General features: G+C 35.8%; 3 protein-coding genes across 3 annotated transcripts; 1 reads left to right on the forward strand and 2 right to left on the reverse strand.

Annotated features, from left to right (window-relative positions):
- The first annotated feature begins 549 nt into the window (after positions 1–549).
- Positions 550–13,581, forward strand: zcchc4 (zinc finger, CCHC domain containing 4). Its single transcript, XM_077200964.1, has 13 exons — positions 550–872; positions 966–1,084; positions 1,474–1,556; positions 1,791–2,069; positions 2,653–2,733; positions 8,386–8,458; positions 8,537–8,684; positions 9,515–9,615; positions 9,706–9,827; positions 10,483–10,558; positions 10,630–10,681; positions 10,772–10,904; positions 13,040–13,581. The coding sequence occupies exons 1-13, from the start codon at positions 617–619 to the stop codon at positions 13,131–13,133; spliced, it is 1,617 nt and encodes a 538-aa protein (XP_077057079.1). The 5' UTR covers positions 550–616; the 3' UTR covers positions 13,134–13,581.
- On the reverse strand, positions 3,722–8,276 carry LOC143710047 (E3 ubiquitin-protein ligase TRIM7). Its single transcript, XM_077200966.1, has 7 exons — positions 8,049–8,276; positions 7,423–7,588; positions 6,414–6,503; positions 5,900–6,130; positions 5,777–5,796; positions 5,426–5,568; positions 3,722–4,700 (listed from the first exon to the last, which is right to left on the reverse strand). The coding sequence occupies exons 2-7, from the start codon at positions 7,573–7,575 to the stop codon at positions 4,102–4,104; spliced, it is 1,236 nt and encodes a 411-aa protein (XP_077057081.1). The 5' UTR covers positions 7,576–7,588; positions 8,049–8,276; the 3' UTR covers positions 3,722–4,101.
- mfsd8 (major facilitator superfamily domain containing 8) lies at positions 13,529–22,629 on the reverse strand. Its single transcript, XM_077200965.1, has 12 exons — positions 22,227–22,629; positions 21,787–21,860; positions 21,346–21,389; positions 19,584–19,824; positions 17,422–17,535; positions 17,107–17,251; positions 16,647–16,705; positions 16,389–16,497; positions 16,176–16,310; positions 15,616–15,719; positions 14,606–14,832; positions 13,529–14,499 (listed from the first exon to the last, which is right to left on the reverse strand). Exons 1-12 carry the CDS (start codon positions 22,280–22,282, stop codon positions 14,281–14,283), a joined length of 1,527 nt encoding a protein of 508 aa, XP_077057080.1. The 5' UTR covers positions 22,283–22,629; the 3' UTR covers positions 13,529–14,280.
- Between the last annotated feature and the right edge of the window lie 1,769 nt (positions 22,630–24,398).

Below are 24,398 nucleotides of genomic sequence, written 5' to 3' on the forward strand. Positions count from 1 at the left end.
AATTATAATCTCAGATGTTTCTTAAAGCAAATATTTTAGATTAAATGGGTTTGACTGACAAAAGTTTGGGAATATTTATTAGATTAAACGTCTAAATTATGACATATTATGTCATAATTTTCTATACAACTCACAACAAAGTGGATAAAATAATAAAGAAAAAATCAGAGTCAGAGTTTAAAAAGATGATTCAGGTTGGCCCATATGGTTGACCAGATACGTAATTTAGTAATTCATAATATAAGTGAAATGTTTTTTGTTATTATTCTCATTAATCTCGTGTCACGACGTTTTACAAAATAAACTCTATAAACATATTTTCCAATCCGTTTTTATGCCATCAGCGAAGAAGTATTTATGCTGTTTTGTTTATTTCTTTTATTAAATTCTTTTATTTATTCATTCATTCCAGACCATGTTCCAGACGAGGCTGGATGGAAATGTTACAGGCAATTGGACGTGACGTTCACAAATTGGCCACATGATGTCGCCACGACACAACGAGATCATATCGTGTTTTTGTATAAAACATGGCAAAAACAGAATAAAAGCTACATAAAATCGCTTAGAAAACAGCTGACGAAATGCAAAAACAGACCCCGAGTTCACAGGTCGAATGTCCAACGTAATTTCCAATAACGAGGTGACAAAAATCCGGAACGCAGCATTGACAATACGCGACGTTGATGATAAGCGACGTCATATGTGTGCGACAGATTGGGTTGTCTACGCATGTGAGTGTTTTGATTCTCATACTTACGGAAAGTTTCTGGTAACCATGGGCAAAATACTGGATGGTGTCCTGGATAGCGGCGGAATAGAAGTGATTATTCAAAACGAAAGCGACAAAACAATACCACGGTGTCAACATGGTACGGGACAAAACGTTATAATATTTCTGCCGTGTCCGTTTTCTAATTCTAAAATATTATTAATTAATAATAACTGACACGTGATTTCCTCAGGTCCAGCGCTGTTGTTCGAGAAAACTGGCAATGGAGAGGAAAAAGGAAGGAGATTTTACGCGTGTTCTGCTTGTCGAGATAGAAAAGACTGCAACTTTTTTCAGTGGGCAGACGAGAAGGTTAGTTTATTATACAAGTTATTCTTACGTTTACTTTATTAAACTCATTAAATAATCCACAGCAAAAAAATAAGCTGAAAGTGGACCTCTGAACATTTTTATAATTATACTAAAAGGCCTTTTACTGGCTCAAAAGTATAAATATAAATTAGGCGACAGAAGGCATGCCATGTAGATTGTAAAACAGTTATTTTTACTAAGGTTTTGATCATGCTGATAATTTAGAGGCCTTAGAAATCCATGTATCAAATAAAATACAGTATACTTTAAAAGGGTAAACACGTCTGCATTTACAAACTAAAATTAAAACTTTATTAAAAAAAAATAAAAAATCTAGAGATGTGAATTTTTGCATTTCATTCACTTGATGAATTTCATTCATGCTTCAGATATCAGAGGCAAGAATGGTTGCCAGAGAGGAGCAGAACCGATCCAAGATGCCTCTTCTCACTCATCAGGAATACTTCACTAGGTAAATAACTCTTATTTTGACATTTACGCTATGTTACACTCATCAAGTGAGATATTGGCATGTCTGTTTATGGTAAAGGAAATTACTCTAAAGATTAAACACTGGTATGCTGCAACAAAGACCTGCCTATATCCATCTTTAATGAACTGACAGTAAAATATCAAAAGTAGGCTACCTTAAATGCGATGACCTGCCAAAATCTTTCATATGTGCACGTGTTTGTTGCTTTCACAGATTTAGAGAGTTTGTTTCTCTGCCACTGGAGCAGAGAAGGTTCTGTGTGGACTGTCAGATGTTGATCTTCCCTGGGGAATGGGCGAATCACGCGAAACACAAATCACTTTCTGAGGACCTCACAGTGCAGCGGTTGAAAAGGCCCAGTCTACTTCTGTGTCCTCTGGACAACAAGAAGAGTAACGCACAATATCTATTTGCAGACCGGAGCTGTAATTTTCTGCTGGATCTTCTCTTTGGGTTAGGCTTCCAGAAAATTATCTGCGTAGGGACGCCACGGTAGGTCCTGTGGATGCAAAACTAGTCTTGAGTAATGCAAATAGACAAACTTGTTGGGAAAGACACTAATGTCACCCACAATAGCTTAGACAAGGGCCATTTGTAGAAATACCATGACATTTCTGCTAACACTTATGCAGCTATCACTATTTGCACTGGTCACACTTTTATATTACATGTCTTTAACTACTATGTACTTCCATTAAAAAAGTTAAGTACAATGTACTTATTGGTGGGATACGGGTAAGGTTAGGGACAGGTTTGGTGGTATGGTAGAAGGGTCAACAGTGTAGTTATAGACGTTATTACAGATATGATTCAATTACATGGAGGTGTTTTCTAAATATAAGTACAATGTAAAAACGTGCAAGTACACAACAATTGCAGTGTATCAAATGTTTGATTTAAATGTTAGTAAATAGTAGTTAAAGACACTTAATATAAAGTGGAATCTTTATACTTAATGTAAATAGTATAGGCTATAGTATAGTAAAACAACATTTCAAATGCAAAGTACAGTTGAAAGCATATCTCCACATTTTAGCTTTGCAATTGAATTAATCATTCTCTTATAAATTCACAGATTACATGAGGTGATAAAGTTTCGGAATATGGAGGGCAAGAGTCCTACCGTCAAGAGTTTATTGCTGGATATTGATTACAGGTAAAGTTGTATTTTTATCCCGCTGTAACCTCTGGATCCTTCTATAAGGTCCCCATAAGCTTCTGCACTCAAATATTGCCCTTACTTTTAGATTAAAGATGTAATATGTCGATTCAGGGTCCTCGGCGGTGCCACTAACCAGTTCAATCCTCGATTCGAATGCACTGGGGGTTTGCCAATATTAATATTTCATTACAAAAAACATGAAATATTGATAGTGAAAAATTACTCTTAAGACTTGTTCAAAAAGTTTTAGGAATCACCACAACATGATTTCATTTTATTTTAAAAAGATTCTGAATAATACCTAGACAAAAAATTCCAAAGGCAAAAAACTGCTGTGCCCGATGAATCCGTCCATTCCGAGGGAGTTGAGCCTTAGAGGAAGATCTTCGCCAGCACTTTTCTCTCCTTCTCCGTCTTGCCAGCTCTCTTTGCATTGTTCCTCCGGAGGTGTTCAACTATAAGATCGTCCATAAAAATCTCAACCTTGTCTTTTACATTAAAATTTCTTATTTCTGGGTCATCTCCATCCGTTACATTCAAAGCATGCAGATAGTCTTTAATATATAGCATTTCTAAGGGTTTATCAGAAGAAGATTTATCAGAAGAATTCATAATCATTTGTTCTCCATTTCCAATATTTATTACAGTAAACATAATACAACACAACTCTTTCCAAATACAAGTTAAATATTTAACTTTACTCTGTTTTTATTATATTTTTACCATGTTTAGCATAAGGTTTATAGTAGTAGACTGTTCTATTAAGATGACCTTGCTTTTTTTGTTCATTCCGTATGATATGCTCCCACTATTAATAACTGAATCTCAGAAAGGTGGTTCTGTATCCAATAAGTATAATATACACTACCATTCAAAATTTTAGGGTCTGTAAGATTTTATTTATATATTTTTAAGAAATTAAAACTTTTAGACTGCACAGACATAAAATTGATCTAAAGTATCAGTAGACATTTATGGTACAAAACTTTCTATTCATCCGAGAATCTTGGAAATAATGCATCACTTTTTACAAAAAAATATTAAGCATCACATTTTTTTTACAACATTGATTACAATAAATGTTTCTTAAGTATCAAATCAGCATAATATAATGGTTTCTGAAGACTGGAGTAATTGCTGAAAATTCAGCTTTGCCATCACAGAAATAAATTTCATTTGATTTTATAATATATTGAAATAGAAAACAGTTATTTTAAATTGTAACAGAATTAAACAGTATAACTATTTTTACAGTATTTATTGATCAAATAAATGCAGCCTTAAGAGCATGAGTTGAGAACACTTTCAAAAACATTACAAAAAAATCTTGCCGACACCAAACGTTAGTGTATTCAAACAATATTAAAGACTGAGGTCGCATATCTCCATATGATGATGGCCTGTGTGTTTGTCACTGGGTGAGAAGAAGCGGAAAGCTGGGTAGAGGGGCTCAATAAACTGATGATATGCTCTGTCAAACACAGCTGTTTGCACTGCTGAAAACTCCTGCAGCATTCTCATAGTCTCAGCATCATAGAACACCACATGACCCTTGTGATATTTTACAAACACCCCCACCCTGTTCGGTGCCGCCCGTGCTGCTGTGACGGGTAGCGCCACGTGTCGATCATTGTGCCAGGCCATGAGATGCCCATCTTGAAACTCAAGACTCCACGAGCACCTGTTCCGTCCAAGTTTGGCTGCTTTGTCTCGTCCTCTCCTCTGCAGGCTCCCGTAAGCCACTCCCACAGCCCATGATGGGCAGCAGTGCACGTCCACCTCCCAGTAGTGCTGCCCAGATTTAAAACCTACAGAGCCCATGGCACAGAATAAGCGATCAAACCTTAGAGGGTCATTGGGAACGCAGCCTTCCTCTGTGGAAAGGGACAGGCCCCGTCCTTCTGAGGTCACCTTGATCTGTTTGTGACAGGTCAGTTTGTCAATCGCCACATTAGAGGAGTCTGTCGAGATGAAATGCAAGAATATTCATAAACAGCTGGGTAAAATTTACCCACAGCGTGGTTCAGTTATGTATTCTGAGCATTTCTTGTTACACATTAGCTAATCCTTACAATAATACTGTATAATATATTACATAGTATTTATAAAAAGTTTAAGCAAACATTATTTATAAATATTTATTTTTTATTTTTAAAATTGTATAACTGTTCAACTGTTTGAAGTCAATACGATTTTTTTCTCTACGTTCACCAAGGATGCATTTATTTGATCAAATTTAAATTAAAATATTTATTTAAATAGAATATTATAACAATTTAAAATAACTTTTCTATTTTAATATATTTTAAAATGTATTTCTGTGATGTCAAAACTTAATTGTGCTGCATAATATTTATGTGGAAGTCCTGACATTTCTATTCTTAAACTATTCATCGAAGAATCCTGAAAAATAAAAGTTTTTTTTAATGTCACTTTTGTTTAAGTTGATGCATCCATTCTGAATAAAAGTATTCACTTTTTTAAACTTCAAACAAACCTCAAACTTTTGAATTGTAGTATATATAGAAATATGAAATGTTTATATGTATTTTTGCATAAACTTTTATTTATATATATTATGTATAATATAGTTTCAATATATACAGTATATATCCTAAATATATTTTGCATGAATTTTTTAAGTACAACAAAATGATGGGTTTTATGGACTGAGAGTGTTTTGTACCCAGCAGCAGGCTCTTTCGTTGTAGCTGGGCTTTCAGATCTTTTGAGATGTTCCTAAGAACTTTCTTGAGCTTCTGGATCCTCTCCTCATTCATTTTGATCTCCTCTTCAGCTGGGTCCATTTTCTTACGACAGCTAGTCAATCTAGCCGGAAGATGCGTTTGAATTATATAGTTAATCGCATTCACAGTGGATGTTGCATTACTTGTATTGTAATTGTACAGCATGTTTGCTATTGAAAAGAACATGGAAGGCATATTGTTTTGACATACAATTAGGTTGTCAATATATATTTATATGAAGGACCTATCACAAAATCTTCCATTCATATAATGGAAAAAGATGGCCTTACGTAAAATCCTCAGGAAACGACTGAAAGCAGAGAACATGCAGAAGACAATATAAGTGATCCGTGCTTTTTTTCAACAAGATTATTACAACAGCATGAAATGCGTGTTTCGTCTTTGACTGTTACCTGCTTCAGGGACTCTCCAGGGCTCTGTTGAGCTGACTGCATAGTGCTGATGTGTTTCTGCAGGAGACCAAGGTGCTGATTCCAGTCTTGAAGAATTCGGTTTAGTTTACTGCTGGTCTCCCGGCAGTCTTGCTCTATCATGTCTAGAACAGCCTGTTCATCCTTCTGCAGAGCCATATGTAGCTCTTCATAACACTCCTGTACCTGCTGCTTCATCGCCTCTGAACTCGTCTTCAGCAGAGATGTAGGATTCAGCAATTATTTAACATTTATAGTAGCTGAGGCTTTATCACATTCAGGGAGACATTCAGTCTATCTACTTTCCTGATATCATTTTAAATAATTCTTTGGAGGGATCAAAATATTGTCTTCAAAATCTTTAAATCAAAATGTAATAACTTCCCCTGTCTCTGAAACAACCTTATTTGGCTGGTGTCACCAAACCATTTCCTTCAACCACCAGTCATCTATTTTTCAAGATCAAATCAAATTCTAAAAATAGAATTTCACTTACATTAAGGTTGGCTTGCCTCTTTTTAATAGATTCCAGATGACACTCTGTTCTTTTCTTCTCGTTCTTTAAGTCCTCCAACAAGACTGGTAGCTGTTTACACATTTTTTGTAACACTTTAGTTTAGGATCCAATTCTGTCTATTAACGAGTTGCTTATTAGTATGCATATTTCTAGGATATTGGCTGTCTATTAGTACTTAAAAGCATATATTATTGCCTTATTCTGCATAATTATATTCAGCATCCCTAATACTACACGATTCCTAAACTTAACACCTACCTTACTAACTATTAATAAGCAGTAGGAGATTAATGAGCTAAAAGTCAAAATCAATAGTTAGTTAATAGTGAGAAATGGACTCTAAGCAAAGTATGACCACAAATTTTTTTTTTTTTTAATGATTTTTTTTATTATTGTACACTTACACTATCATTCAAAAGTATGATTTTTTTTAATTTTGAAATTAATATTTATTCAGCAAGTAGGCATTAAATCGTGACAGTAAAAAAAAATTTATAATGTTGCAAAAGATTTCTATCTCAAAAAATGCTGTTCTTTTAAACATTCTATTCATCAAAGAATCCTGGCAAGATATGCATCACTGTTTCCACAAAAATATTAAGCAGTGTACATTTTATCAACACTGATAACAATTAGAAATGTTTCTCAAGCACCAAATCAGCATATTAGAATTATTTATGAAAGATCATGTGACTTAAGTTCCATCACAGGAATAAATTGCATTTAAAAATGTATTCAAAATAGAATTTCAGTTATATAAGTATATATAAGTTATTTTTAGTTGTATACTGAATTTTGAACAGTAAGTGTTCAGTAAGTCCTGTAAGTGTTTGCAGCCCATGAACTTATGTTCAACCTTAAACTAAGCTCCTTTATTTCTAGCATAACTACATTCTTATGTAGTCCTTGTAGATTGTCTCATGTAGGTTGCCCGACTTCATTATCAGCTTATTAATTTTGTTTGGCAGTTTAGGAAATCTAACATTACCTCTGTGGGTTTTGGGGAGATGGCTCCAGTTCTCCTGACCAGTTTTGGAGAGCGTGGGAAGGGCTGGGTGACTTGTGGCCCTGAACGAGCCTCGGTAGCCAGACAGAAGGAACTGGTTTCCTCTGATAGAGGCCTAAAGTCTTCCTCTGCCATCTCTTTAAGTTCTCTGAGCATAATGGGAGTTAATATGCAGCTCATTTAGGAAACATCACATTCACATTAGTGGTTTTTAATTATCACAATTTTGTCAGTATGTACGGTTGTAGTATCTAATGCATGAAAATGAAATGCAAATACAAAAAGTTCTATATCAGCTGATTTTATCTTGCTTCTTGTTAATGCAACAAAAAATCGCAACTAGCCTTTACTAGAAAATAACCGGATGCCAAAAGTGCATTTATATTTGCATACCTTAAAGCAAAGAAATACTAAGAATACTTAACTTTTCAGCAGCACATATGCTATATGTATTAACATTGGCCCACTATCAAGTTAAACGTTCTTACAGTGCTATAAAGTTTTAACTTCATGAAGAGAAAATTATTTGTGCTCTTAGTGATGCATGTCACTGGAATAATATTACGCAATAAAATAATGCAATAAAATAATGCAATAAAACAACTTACCTAAGAAATTGATAAGAGAATTAGTGAATGTGTTTGGTTGCTGTTCTCCTGCAAGCACTTCTATGTTCATCTGTGGAATGTGTTGAAAAAGGTGTGCAGCCCCTTTTAACATGCCAAAACCTGCTGCATATGCGTATGTGTGTGCACACACACTTTCACTTTGTTGAAAACTTTGTCTTCTCAGTTCCAGACTTGCTGACCTGCAGGGTTTGGAAATACTGTAACTGCAGATTGTGGGTTTTGTTTAGCTGTTTTTAAATGCATGGTGACACTTGTATTTATTTGCTGATTGCATGCATTTTGCAGTTATCAACCTCTTTTATTTTTGACCTCTTAGGTACTGCCAGTTTTTTGGTCAAGATGAGTTCTGCCACTATAATATGTTCAACCATCACTTCTTTGATGATGAGGTAAAAACCAAACCTCCTTTGATGTCAAATGTGGTCCCTCTTGTACATTCCAAAAAATCATGATATGCTACTGTGCAGGAAGCGGCCACTTTTTTTCAAGACTTTCTGCGTGAGGAGGGAGGAGCCAAGGTAGTCATGGTAACAGACCCCCCTTTTGGAGGCCTAGTGAAGCCACTAGCCAACAGTTTCTCTCAGATGTCGATGACCTGGAAAAAGCATAATAAAGGTATAAGCAACTCAATTTTAATACAACTTTTTTTTGCAACAACTTGTGCATGTTTTACTTTCAAACATAACGCATTACTTTATGTATGCTTTACTTACTATTACAACAGTTAGTTTACACCGCAGAAAGACAATTTTGTCATTATTTACTCACCCTCAAGTTGTTCTCAACCTGTATGAGTTTCTTTCTGTTGAACACAAAAGAAGATATTTTAAAGAATGTTGGTAACCAGACAGTTGATGGCACCCATTGATTTCCATAGTATTTTTTTTTTCTTCCTACAATGGAAGTCAATGTCAACTGTCTGGTTACAAATATAATTTTTTTGGTTGAACTATCCCTTTTAATGAAAGATAAAAGTAGAATTATGCTGGTCTGTCTTTTTCCTCACACACAATAATATGGCTTCAGAAGATATGGACACTTTAAAATTGCTTTTATGGTACTTTTGCATGCTTTTTGAAGTTTGTAAAAGAAGTAACCAACACAATTCATAATAATTTCTAATGTTATGATCCATGGGAGTACTTAACTCAAGTCATACATGTTTGCTTTGGAATGAGGGGTGAGTAAATATTTTTTAAAAAGTCTCAGAAACAATCTATTTCCATTCCTATCTGTTTTTTTTTCTGTCAAAATCATAAATGTAAATTGCAATTGCATGGAAAAATATTCAACCAGCACAATTTGTTGTAATTTCTTTATTTACATACCAAGGAAAAAATAAAGTCATACAGGTTTGGAATGGCATGAGGATGGTTAAGTGTCCGAGAGACGTTGACTCAGAGACATAATCTGTTCTCATTCTTACCTGTTTTAATCATTTTTAGTGAGTGATGCAGCTGAGATGCCAATGATCTGGATCTTCCCATATTTCTTTGAGCCCCGTATCCTTGAGTGTTTTCCCTCCTTCTCTATGCTGGATTACCAGGTATTATAGGAATATCATGTTATCCAACTGTAATTAATATAATGACTCATTTACAGGGTGTAGTTGTCAAGTGTTGTTCTTCAATCTCAGGTCGATTATGATAATCACCCTCTGTATAAACACGGAAAGAAGGGCCGCAAGCAGTCACCTGTTCGACTTTTCACCAATCTGAGCCCTAAAGATATAATTCTACCAGAGGATGAAGGTTACAGGTGCACATAAAACACATCTCTTTCTTCATAATGCATTCAGGGTTTGTTTTGTCCCGAAAGAGATGCATAGTTTTGAAAAAAAAAATGCACCCATTACCCATATTGTATACAGTTGTGTGACTGAATTTTGTTGAGAAGCATGAATATGCATGCATGTCTATTGATAAACCATTGCAGCATGAAAATGATTTTTCTTCTGAAAGTTTGTTTATGGGGAAACATAGTAAAATAAATATTTAACAACACTCCAGTGTAATATTGATGTTGAATTGTAATTCTAAGATTACATATTCTTGTCTCTTTCATATAATGATATATTCAAATAAAGTTTCTCAGGACTATTGGGGGAAAAAAGAGTTTTTCCATAGTTCATGTAGTTTTAATTAATAAAAACGGTAAATGTTACATTCAAAACTTTGAGAAGTTTATGATCAGGTAGAATGTTGTTTTAATTAAAAAATATTATGTTATTACAGTTGTATAAGCTTACGTTCCAGAGTTTCCAAACTGATCTCGTATGCAGATTTTGAATGCATTATGTGGGTTAAACATGCACTTGATCGTTCATTTGATTTTCAAAAAAATATGTAACTTGCTGTAAATGCTGAATTAACTGTATTGTTTGAGGTGGTTTAAAATTTTCAATCCTTCGCAGATTTTGCAGTGTTTGTGAGAGGTTTGTGTCAGCAGGAAACAAACACTGCCCTAAGTGTGACACATGCCCATCGAAGGTAAATGCTGATGTCTCATTCAGTAAATGGAATAGGAGTAGATTATTGACATTTCCCTATTTATCTCTCAGGATGGCCGAGAATGGAGGCACTGTGATGAATGTGGGCGGTGTGTAAAGCCTTGTAAGCAAATTTGAATTCACTTGAACTGATGTCTCCTAATGTTTATTTCTTGCTCTCACCACGTTTTTTCTGCTTTCTTTCTCTCTCCAGCATGGCACCATTGTTCTTCATGTGGTCACTGTGCTCTCCCTGATCACCCTTGTGGTCCGAGACAAACTGGCTGTTTCAATTGTGGCAGCCAAAAACACAAACTTAGAGCCTGCCCTAAGAAACACAATAAACGGTGAGTATAAACTAAGATTATTATAGTTAACTAAAACCATTAAATGACGTTTTTGTTATTTGAAATAAAATATTTCAAAAACAAACTTATTTTAAGAACATTTCTCATTTTCATTAAGTTTAGCTTGTACTAAAATAACTATATCTGAAATAAAAATTAATAAAAACTATACAGATATATTTTTTTAAAGAAAAAAATTGCCAAAACATTCAAATAAAAAGGAAAACAGAAAATATAAGAATAGAAACGAATTTGAAATATCAATAAAAATGCCTCCTAATTTAAAGTCCCCCTGTTATCAATAATTGTATCCCTTAAAACTAGTCTTTGATCACCAAAATTACATATTTAAACGTTTTTTCCTGTGAAACAAATTATTCATGCTTTAAAATAGCTTGAATGTAACTACACCCTTGCCTCATTTAGTATACACAGAATTAGCAAATTAGCCCCGCCTCCACTCACTCACACCAGCTGAGATTTAGTTTGATTGGTTACAAGGTAGCTTGTGACCTCAGAAACATCTGTACTAATACTGACAATGGCTTATAAACATTATTAATGTTCTCCAGATATTCAGATCATCAGTCGCAGTGCTGCACTTATGATACTGTATTAATAAGACTCTTTAAAGGGAAACTCAACAACTGGTCAGAGCCTGACTCCACCCACTAGCAATATTTGAAAAAAGCTGGAAAAGTGGGAAGAGCCCAGCGGAGGGGGGGCGTGCACCTGAGACCCATCTCTCTGTAGGGGTACCACAACGTCCAATAGGAAAATTCAACTGCACTAGCCACCGTTCAACCTGAAGAGGGCAGCACTCAGATGTTTTTACACCATATATTGTAGAATTAAAGGAGAACTCCGGGCAATTTTTAAGTTAATCTTGATCGTTAGACCTTTGTGAGTACTGACTATAGAAAAAAAACGAACCGGATTGGTGCTTGCTACGCGGAGCTGCGAACGTGAATGCCCAGAGCTCCCACCCAGCTAAAACGGCAGCTATGGGGGCATGGACATAAAGAGAGTTTTTGAGCCTCTTAACAGACACAAAATGCAATTAAAATGTCTGTCCAACATGAACAGGGACCCTACATGTGAACAAGATGCGTTTAGCAACTTAGCTATTGTTTCAACTCACCTAAATAGTCTTTTAGACGGCAAGCTGTAGTCTCGCGCTGCAGTCCCGTGCTGTAGCCGGAAAAGGTAAACAATGTCCAGGTGGGAGGAGCGTTGATCATGTGCGACGAGTCTTCGTACATGGAATGGCATTTTTCTTCAAACGGCCCGCTGTGTTGAGTGTGTGTAGTCATCCTTGTCAAAGTGTTCACTGCAAATGCGGTAATCTTTAGCGCGTAGTACTTCTACGGGAGTTTGCACATCAAGTTGAAGTACAACTAGCCACAACTGCAGAATCTCGAGGTCATGGAAAGGAAGACGCTGAAAATTTAAGCTCTTATATTTTCGCATTCTGTTGCCACAATTCGGAAAGGCACAAACACGAACCATTTCTTCTTCACTTGATCATAACTCGTCGCACATGATCAACGCTCCTCCCACCTGGACATTGTTTACCTTTTCCGGCTACAGCACGTGACTGCAGCGCGAGACTACAGCTTGCCGTCTAAAAGACTATTTAGGTGAGTTGAAACAATAGCTAAGTTGCTAAACGCATCTTGTTCACATGTAGGGTCCCTGTTCATGTTGAACAGACATTTTAATTGCATTTTGTGTCTGTTAATAGGCTCAAAAACTCTCTTTATGTCCATGCCCCCATAGCTGCCGTTTTAGCTGGGTGGGAGCTCTGGGCATTCGCAGTCGCAGATCCGCGTAGCAAGCACCAATCCGGTTCGTTTTTTTTTTTCTAAAGTCAGTACTCACAAAGGTCTAACGATCAAGATTAACTTAAAAATTGCCCGGAGTTCTCCTTTAAAACACTTTATACCCAAATGTCAAAAAATGTACTCGAATCAATGAACAGCATTAATAAAGCCCGTCTTACAGATCATTAACTAAAAAAAGTTGTTTTAGGGTTTAGTTAGCCTTTAATATGATTATGTACGCACTAATACAAACTGTTTCATCAAGTCTTCTAATATAATTATATGATTCTCTTACACATGTTCTGCCAACAGAATGCCTTTGCCTGGTGGCCGTGGAGCTCAAGGCCTGTCTAAACACATTACTGGCAAATCCACAGCTAAGAACAAAAGGAAAAAAAAGAGTTAAATGATTTTGCACGCAGTGTATTATGGGAACGATGGTTTTGTGGCTTCTGAGAATTGCATCACAAGTACAAACTGCGAGATCACAAAGTGTGAAACTATGAACTGGTGTTAAACCTACATGTTATCCCGGAAGGTTATCGTGTATGTACAGCAACGGTTGTCTTTTTGCCGTTTTATTTATGCATCTTCTCACAAGCATATCCTACACTAGAATGTTCCCAGTTCAATGAACACGTTGTGAACGAACCTTATCAACTATCTGGAGTAACGTTCAAAGAAGCTTTGTTCCAGCGTATGTGGCTCAAACAGTGACGATCGGTGGATAAAACGTTTGAATACAATTACTGCATTGTTGGAATGGATGTCATTTCTGTACTTTTCAAAAGGAAAAACTGATTTCTGGTAAATATCATTTTAATGCATTTAAATAAACAAATCCCAGTAAAGCATATCATACTTCATGTTTTTAAACACATTAAAATTCACAATTTATTGCCCATTTTCAAGAAATATCCATATTGTGCTTTAACTCATCAAAACAAAGTATTTGGTGTGAATTTCAAATAAAGTAGTTGTTATAAATCACCAGTGATTGTATTAATCTTCAGGATGCACCCAAAGTCAAGTAATGCTCAGCATCTAGTGTACATTATAAGCTTAGTGTTTTAGAAAGAAACTTCAAGCGCCTCCTATCAATGTAAATTTAAATAAATCAGCTGTCACATTTGTTAACGTTTTAGAACGCCAAGAATTCAAGTTATTTAAAAGGATTATTAAAACCAAAACAATCATAATCCATAAAGATTTAGATTAAACAACCGATAGGCATTATAATCTGCAATGCTTCATAACCGGTGGAGCTACCAAACATGTTTAATACTGCAGTTCACATGGGCCTGTTTAGATACTGTTTTAAATGGTAACAAGATCCATGTCATCCTGCTCCAATAGTGGTAACAATGGGAGGTGTAGGTCAATATATAGGTGATATAAAGTAAAAATATTTACATTTACTTGGAAGACGATCTACTTAAAGGATTCATGATTATGAAAGTTCCACATTTGTCTAAAAAATTCCATTCACAGGTGTATAAGTGGCTGTTTTCTTCATCTTTACTGAACTGTCCTTTAGTAGTTGGAGGCACCTGTCAGTCACAACATCGTTCATCTATCCTTCTATGGCGTATGGAGAAGGCGATGAGTCGTTTGTACATAGCACTGAGGAGAACGACTGCTGCTAGTACTATGCCACATATGACACTGAAGGCCCATCGGGGTCCCAGGAGGGTGTAGACGTGAGAGACGAACACAGGCCCGAGGGTCCTCGCACCACTTCCTGATGCTGTCAGCCAGCCCATGTAAACCCCCTGAGTTCACACACAATTGGGGAAGATAATAAATAGCATGAACTTTAATTAATCATCATTTTACTTTAGTTTGAGATTCAGTGTTTTAAAAGAGAATGTATTGTACCTGCGGTTTGGGGCCCAGTATCTTTGAGTATAGAGTGTAGGACATTACGTTGCAGGTCGGATAGCCCACTCCGATGAGGATGTCAGAGGTGATGTACTGTGCGAGATGAATTACAGGGGTAAAAATGCACCAGGTCTGTTCGGACGGACATCCGGTTGGCTCCAGAGAAGCGTTCGAGGCTTGGGTGGGTGCCAGTGTTATTGTTGGCATAGTGTTATTCTGAAGGCCTGTTTATGGGATAATATTTGTTTAATATACACAAATTTCAGCTGTAATATACACTACCGTTTCAAAGGTTTTGAAGATTGTTTTAATGTTTTTGAAAGAAGTTTTTTCTGCTTGTTAAGGCTACATTGATTTGATCAAAAATACAGTGAAATTAAAATTGAATGTACCAATTAACCTAACCCCTAAATGTTTTCTATTTTAATATATGTTCCAAAGCTGAATTTTCAGCATCATTACTCCAGTCTTCAGTGTCAGAAATCATTCTAATATAAATTTATTATTAAAATGATCAATGTTGAAAACAGTTGTGCTGCTTAATGTTTTAGTGGGAAGCGTGATACATTTGATTTAATGCATCCTGGCTGAACAAAATAATTTCATTCTTTCAACAACAAAAAAATGCACTGACTAATAAATAATTAAAAAGATAAGTATTTGCATTTGGAAACATGCTTTACAGAGTTAAGACTTGTTCACCCCAAGGACCATAGGATAAAGATATAGTTCTAAAAATCAAGCTCCATATTAAAGAAAAGCAGAGTACACATCACAGCTATATGATAACGGCACAGAGAAACGATATTATTAGAATCACTTTCAGAATGACTTTTTCCAGCATATGAATAATAAAAACATTGACAATCAGCTCAAGCATTTGAAACGGCAGAAAAGCCCGCACTTAGAATAAACAGAACAACATCTTCCGCTGGTGTGGATGCTAATATAGTTATGCTTATAGTTATCGTTCTTAGTGTGAACGGGCCTTTAACTGTATACCTCACCTGTCCACTGTATTTTAGGATATTGATTTCCCCATGGCAACAAGATAAAGAACCCTGCAAATATGAGTACCAAGCCTCCAAGCAGCAGTGGCCGATCTCCTACCCTGAAAAACACAGCCAAAAAAAGAACTGATTTGATCTGAGATCTGATTAATCAGCTTGCATGTGCAAGAAGAGGAAGTCACATGTTCAAAACTGTTAGCATCCAATATAGATTTGATGAGTACAGCAGAAAAAAAATGCAACTGACAAAGTTTTCCTGACCTGACCTGTTTGAAGACTTTAAAACAATCAGAGGTTTTATGGATAGTCACAACGAGACTAAGTAATGTACAGTCCCATTATGAATAGTTATATGCAAAACCTACTACGTGCTTATGCAAAATACGCCTTTGGAACATTTCCCTTTTCCCAATACAAGAGAAGTGACCTAAAACCTCTGTAGATGTTAAAAAACACATGTCTGATTGTTCAAGGCTCTTCAAAACAGCTATGGCAAATGGAAAAGTCTAATAACCGAAATCTAATTAGCATAAAGCTATTCAAAAAGTTTTTTTTACCGTTTTGAAACCACCTTTACCACCAGGAAGACGAGGATGGACTCAAAACCGATGGCAGCCAATATGATGCCATTATACAAAACGGCTTCTTTTCTTGTCCAAGCAAACATGTCCATTGATAGAGGAGTAGATATACTGCAGGCAAACACATTCACATGAATATGAGCGGATTAGACTTTAAATATGAGTCAAGATCTGAGGATCTACACTTACGTTTCGAACACGGCAAAAATGAAGAGAATAACGAAGAAAAGGACGTTTGATGTTAACACTGCAAACTGGTCAATATCACCTTCTACCACAGGAGTCACTTCTACTCGCTCTGAGGGCAGAAAGACATAGTACAACATAAAATGTTATAATTACATTAATTATTATAAAACAGACTGTACAGGGACACCGTGCTACAGCAACTGTACACTACTTAAGTATATTTATAAATACATTTACACCAGAAAATAAATATCTTACCTTCTGGGGTGTAGTTAATAGCAGGGATATGATTTCCATGGTCATCCACACAGTGCTCCCTAAATAATTTAAAACACTTTAAATTCTATGCATTGCTTTATTCAAGTACAGTCAAATAGGATGTAAGCCTGACACAGTGTCTACAGTGGACACGAGTGGCGCGACATGACAAAGGTGATGTAATCTACACTGGATGCGGCACGACAACACGTCAAATCCCAGACAGTAAACTGATGCCTCGTTCTATTTATGATACTCTAAGCACTCGCGATACTTCTCATAGGAAGGACAAATAGATTTGCAACGGTCGCTTTGTCGCATCTAGTGTCTGCAGCACAATGTGACACATTGCTAGGGTTAAATGTAGGTTGAAATATAGAAGTACTGAAGAGAAAATACAAGGAACTCAAATAAAATATATACAATGTACATGTATTTAAGACTCAGGTTAAATCATTACCTCAAGACTAATATAACCAGTAGAATGTTAATGACCCCCAAGCAGGCCGCCAACAGTGCTGGAGCAGTGTACATATTAACCTGAAGCTGGATAAATTTCACATTGACGCCAGTCTCTCCGATGAATGACAAAGCAGCCTGCAGAGCTGAAAAATAAAGGCAGTCGACGTCTTTTAATCATTTTTTAATAGTAACTAGCCCTAAGAAAGTATAAAATAAAGACACTATCAAACTAAGCTGTAAAATTACTATTCTTATAGACCAATTTTACACCAAATGCCATCTGTAAGTAAAATGCTTTCGACTTCACACAAACCTGGGCCAAGTATAAAGCCGAGAGCTTGACAGGCGCTCATGTTAGCCATTGCACTGGTTCTCTCCGTCAGGGAAGTGGCACCAGCCACATAAGACCTCACAACTGCTACATTACCTACAGGACAGAACCATACACCTTAGCACTGCAAATAAATTAAGTACTATACCTTATGCTTGTTAAGAATTGTTTACTGAATCTGTATTTGCTATATTAACATTATACTACATTTTTAATTTATTTATCTTTAGCTCTTATGCTCACCAATGCTGCATTTATTTAATCAAAAATACAGTAAAAACAGTATTATTGTGAATTATTATTAAAATTTTAAATAATTGTTTTCCGTTTAAAATTTTAATACATTTGTGGCAAGATATTTTTTTAAATAGAGAAATTACTACTACGTTCAGCTAAATGTTTGCTCACTCATTGTATTTGTGTTTTTACAATGGGGTCATTTTTTTTAGTTTACACAACAAAAGAAAGCTTGATTTCAATCTTTGAATTAAATTGAAAAAAGTAGCACAAATAAATACATGAAATAAAGAGAACAGGGTACTTTCCTGTTATCCGGACCCCACCATATACCATTTCGGAATTATAGTCATCCCTGATTGGTCTTGACCCTAGTGACGTGTAGGTTTAGGGGCGGGGTTAGGGGCAGGCCATCGTCCCTGATTGGTCTTAACCCCAGTGACGGGGATGTTTAGGGGCGGGGTTAGGGGTAGGCCATCGTGGGGTCCGAATAACAGGAAAGTACCGAATAGGCTTTTAGTCCTGTATAATTTGAATACATAGGCTATTAATCCTGATTCCTTACAATTAATGCTATCTTTTGTTGTTTTATATACAATAATGACAGACACATTTAGGCTACTTTAAGAGCTAGTGCACGGATCCAACGTTCACGTGTTGCGTGTAAAGCGCAGTCCGCGCCACTTTCTCTTCTTTTAAAAAGGGCTCTCTGTTGCTTAGCAATCATGAGCCATGTTCTCAATGAAGACGAAGACGTTTCAGTAAAGGATGAGCGCGCAAAAGACGTAACGTGAACGGCCCATACTGTTTTCATTATAGTGTCACATGCATTTTCTTTTTGTATTATTTTTTTAAGACATAACCGATTGTGTTTGAGAGGATACTCCCCAAGACTGGAATTTAGACAATGTTGTGTGCTTTTGACAGTTAAAGCGCTATAATTCGCGAAAAAGAACTCAGTTTTGTTACTCACGAGCTGCTTGTTATGCGGTTTAAAATCGCTTGAATGTTTAAATAGGTAAGAATAGGTAGTGACGATGCAATGGCCCGATTGTGCAGGTGACATTTCCATCATATGTCCCGACTCCTGAAACGCGAGAGTCTAGAGTCGCCGCCTGCAGTGCAGCGCGATTGACTTGCCTTGTGCAACACATTTTGAGAGAGAGAACGCGGCATTGGCAGAATCACTCACGCTGTTTGTGAAATTGCGTCTCGCAGAAAGTTTTAAAATGACTGATTTGATTTTATAATCTGTTAGGTTAAATTCAGTCATAGGCCTACATGCTAGATTGAATAAATGTTTGCGGGAATTTCCCGCATTATAAACACAAGACCTGCGGGAATTATTAAAATGATGCACAAGACCTGCGGGAATGATTAAAATGATGCGCAATACCCCGCACCGAAATTCGAGCCCTGCATCAAGGATGCAATATATTTGTAAGGTTACAAAAGATTTATGTATAAAAATTACTAATACATTTATTAAATAAATGTAATAAATGCAAATGAATGCCATTTATTGAACTTTCTATTTATCAAAGAATCCTGAAACAGCATCACTATTTCCACAAAAATGTAAGCAGCACAACTGTTTTCAACATTGATAGTAATAATCAGAAATGTTTCTTAAGCACATTAGAATGATTTCTGAAGGATCATGTGACACTGAAGACTTGATTAATGATGCTGAAAATTCAGCTTTGCCATCACAGGAATAAAATACATTTTAAAATATATTCAAATATAAAACAGTTATTTTAATTTGTAATACTATTGCACAAAATTACTGCTTTTACTGTATTTTGGGATTTAAATAAAAAAGACTTTTCAAAAATATATATTTTTTAATGTTTTAAAAATTTTGACAGGTACTAAATGTGTGTGAGTGTATGTTTTTTATTTACCTGCTCCAATGCCCACAAATGTGCGGGACAAAAGCATGTGAATTTTGTTGTGTGAGGGAAGTAGGTAGACATAGGCATAGTAAATGTTAGCGGAGACGTTGATCAATATAGAGCAGACTAGAGGCTCTCGCCGAGGCCTGTGATTGGACCATAATCCAAAAATGGGTGAGGCCACCATCTGACCCAAACTATAGGCAGCAACCAGCCATCCCAAGAAACTGGCATCTGCACTGTCATCAATCTAAAAAAAAATTTTTTAAAAACACACACACATCAAGATTGATGAACTTACAAGACAGTCACAGACTAACAAAGCTTACTGTGAGTAACTGAATAAAACTACAACTCCCAAATTGCATCTACACAGCACAAGAGTAACATTTCGCACTGTGGTAGGCTGTTTTCCATGACTTCAGGCAACCATGCAAGCACAAAAAACGTTTTACATAACTGATGATAAATTGTTTCACCTTGTGTGCTTACAAGGTGAAAAAGGTTATCATGAACTGCTACTGTTTTATTGCAGCCTGTCAAATTAACTGAAAATGTTCAATTTGGTTAACCAGAAGGTAACTCCTTTGTCATGACTCACAACATGTTCCTGAATTCTGTCATAATTCATAAGTTCCATTTTCTTATGCCAACTTCAGCATGTTACATTGTGGCACATTAATGTTACCTTCTCTAAGAAATGGCTCCTAAATGACTATGCTCATATTTATTTATTTATTTATTTATTTATTTATTTATTGCATTAAAACGAGTACTTCACCACTGGCAAATTTGGCTTTCAATAGAACTTGGCAGCCTAGATGCTGCAGAAAGGTGAGGGGGGAAATCGGTTACCTTACTAGAGAAAATGGGGGGGGGGGGGCTATTGTCTTCCCTTTTGCCAAATAGATAGGAAAACTTTAACACCCATAATGCACCGAGCATGTTGCCATCCAGAAGGCCACTGACTCCCAGTCTTCTCCTTTTGGATAGGCTTAACCAGAGTCAAACACCACCTCGCTTGAGATGGAAATACTTCTCGACTTTGTATTTGAATTGTAACCAGGTGCGAAAATTCAAAATGTAAAAGTTTAGCAGGAAATCCAGAGCATTGAAGGGTGGGGCTAAAGACACGCTTTGCGTCTTTTGCTGACTAATAAACCGCCATTTCTTGGTACAGGTTACTCTAAGAAAGAGTAAATCTTGTTCATTTATATATACTACTAATATTGTAATATAAAGCAGGTTGAAAATCTGTGAACTTGTGCTTTAAATTAAATTTGAAAAAATGTAAGCAATGTTCCCTGAATAACCCTAGCTCTAAGTGTTCACACTTCTGCAAAGTCTACACAAAGGAGTAAGGACACGTTGAAAAGAGGAACACAGGTTCAATATTCAAATCTCAGAATTTAAACCTCAACATATTGTTTTAGAAGATATTTAACGTTCTCAAAAATTCAAACAGGTCTTAGTTGAGTCTTTGCCATTTCTTAGAAATGCACATATAACTACTTCCCTTTTTCACTTCTAGTTTTTAAATCAAGTATAGCTCAAGGAATCAAATACTGTACAGAAATAACTTATAGAATTCCAATGCTAATAAATGTTCACTTCACTCAAATCGCAACTGCATAGAATATACTTTGTTCCTGTAAATAAAACATTAGTTTCTAGAAAATGGGGGTTTGATTCCCAAGTAATGCATGAACTTATAAAAAGTAAAGATGGAGTACAATGTATACATTGAATGTGTAAATGCAAGTATACTTACTTTCTTCAGATAGGGCCATATGGAAGTGATGACAATCGTAAAACCTAAAAAACAACAACATTGCAATCACTTATATATTACGTCACTTAAGTAGTACTTTGTACTACACAATCAATGCAAATAACATTAATTTTTCTACTAAATAGGACATTGTAATTGCAAAATCTGTACAGACAGATCCCTTCTAGTTACACTTTTACAGTTTTCTTTTTACTTTTTTAAGGCATAGCCTAGTGTACTATTGAACGCAACATGTCCTGACATTACAGACACATCTTGCGATTTTCGGCAGGTTTACAGCTCTAAATTGAATCGGTACGTTCATTGAAACAGACAGCAGAATTCATATTCATATAAGCACAGCAGCGTTAACTGATCTGATCAGTGGGATAGACACAGTCTGAATATGGGTATGAAAGAGTGAGAGAGTTTTTTTCTAACCAACACTGCTGAGGAACATGGTAAAGTACATGACCCTGATGGACCTCCATCGGCTTCTGTTTGCATCCCCATCACTTTAAGAGGAAAAGAGAAGTTGGACATACAAATAACAATTATACCCTTCTTGATTGTTTACACTTAAAATGTTTAGCCTATTTAGTCACAATAATTATATGCTTTAGGACAACATCTCAGGCATTATACATATCTTCACTGCACTACTAAACTTTCACTCTGACATGACTTAATATAATTTGAACTTATCATACTGTGCATTAGTGACAGAAATTCCCTTGTGACATGACACACAGTCAACATTTTCAAGTTTAACTGGTCGAGCCAAATAGTTTCAGTTTAGACATGTCAGAATATTGATACAAGAAAAAAATATCAGTCCTGCCAGACTGCGTCATTACAAATGCAATTATCACACAACTTACCATGGAATATCGCCTCTGAGAAGCGGAGTGTTTTCATCAGACTCCACAAGTGACATTATTAGCGATTGAGCAGCTTGCGAAAATTACACGACGAGAGTTCATTTAAGGGCAGTTCTTTACAATGACATGCACTGTAAAATCAAGTTAACTTGACTGAAAACTGTCTGAAGCTGCACAACACATATCTCGAAAACGCATTCAGGCCTCTAGATAATATTCCCATTTTAGCTGTTAGAAGCGGACTAGTGTTCAGAGTCATTCAGTGCCGTTTGACGCGCAGTGTAAAGTCCATTGGTATTGTTGATTCAGCGTAAACTAGAATCATTCTGAAGAAGAACGTTGTCACACGTGACCGTGAGCATTGAGAGAAACAGAAAACAACAGCGAGAAGGTAAAACACACTAACACTTCAAAATAAAAGCACCTTACAATTCATTTTTTAAATTTTAATTAGAATTTTAGAAATTAGAAGTTTTTTTTAGATTTGTGTATTCATTTATATTTTCATTTTTAACGTACTTACAATTTTAGTTTTTAACGCGTTTAGTAAAATGACAGACAGACAGAATGCTCCATAAAACTTGCGGCATTTAAAGCAACTTCACACGAGTAAGTGATCCCACCCAAACTATGATGGGAAGACTGATAAGTTTCCAAAGAAAAGACAAGTTTGGTCAAGATCTGATTCCAATACCCAGGGAACTAATTCTGATACCTGAAGTGTTGGTGAGAAAAAGAAGAAGAAAATAATAATAATAATAATAATAATAATAATAATAATAATAATAATAATAATAATAGGGCAGCAACCAATGCAATCATCATTCAATAATTTAATCTGCCATTTATATTGCTGGCCAAGTAGTGGATAAAATGTAAAGAGACGGTTGAATAAACAAAGAGTGGCTTTTTTCATGTGATAATGACAGTTGATAGACAAGAGATAGACAATCACATAGAATAGCAATTGTGTGTATAGACAGGGCAAGAGTGATAATGCTGAAAGAGATCGGGCTCAGAAGCTGAATATGATTGATGAGATGCATCTGAAGGGAATTTGTGCTGATGTGTTCACCAAAATAAATTAAGTCAAGTTGATTGAGGAACATATCCAATGAATAAACAAAACAAATCACTAAAACAATCACAAAGGAAGGAGACACTTTAGTTAATGTGATTACGATTGAGAGGGGCGCCAGCCTTTCTGCTTGTAAGATAAAGATGAAACATGCTGATAGATGATAGAAGACACTGGATCCACAGGATAAAAAGCCAACTGTGTCACTTACTTGTGTGAAGTTGCTTTCTCATTTTTGACCAAAATCTAAACCAAGCAGAGGAAAAAACTCAAAGTGGTTATCAGCCTTATAGCAGGGCATCACTGTCCCAAAAACAGAGAGATGAATCATTATGAATGAGCATCAATCTATTTTTCACCCACTGTATTAATGTGGCATTCTGGTTGAGAGTATTCTTATAATACACATTTAATTATTTGAATAATGTAATATCAATTTGCAAGCAGATTAAATAAAACATATGGTTTCTTATGCCATATTATAAAAATGCATCATGTTTGTTAACCATAGCCTATTTTCTACCAGAATGCCATATACAGTGCTTAGCATAAGTGAATACACCCATGCTAAAGTTGACTAAAAAGAGCAATAAAAAAATAATCTTAATGCCTTAATTAAAAAAATGAGGACACCAATTTTCTTTGTGAATGAATAATGTATCGTAAATAAATAAATGTTCTTCCTTAAATTACAGGGGGCATAAGTCAGTACACCCCTATGTTACATTACCATAGAGGCAAGCAGATTTTTATTTTTAAAGGCAGTTATTTCATGGATCCAGGATATTATGCATGCTGATAAAGATCCCTAGGCATTTGGAATTAAAAAGCCTCACATCATCACATACCCTTCACCAGAAGGGGGTGGATTGGAATCCACTGCTGCTTCAATGTATATGTAATGTGTGATTATAATCAAGGTATTAATCAATATGTTTCCTTTTAAATATCAAATGAGTTGAATGACCTCTCTGGAGATTTTACTTTGTTATTACCAGTGTGATTACTGAAATGGTCTTTTCATGTATTCTTTAATGTCTGTATTTGATATCTGAATGCAGTAACAGTGCTTGCTTATTTAGCCCGGCTTCCAG

This window comes from Siphateles boraxobius, unplaced genomic scaffold, assembly GCF_051911475.1.
Source record: "Siphateles boraxobius isolate OS27281-9 unplaced genomic scaffold, OSU_SipBor_1 46, whole genome shotgun sequence".
NCBI lineage: Eukaryota > Metazoa > Chordata > Actinopteri > Cypriniformes > Leuciscidae > Siphateles > Siphateles boraxobius.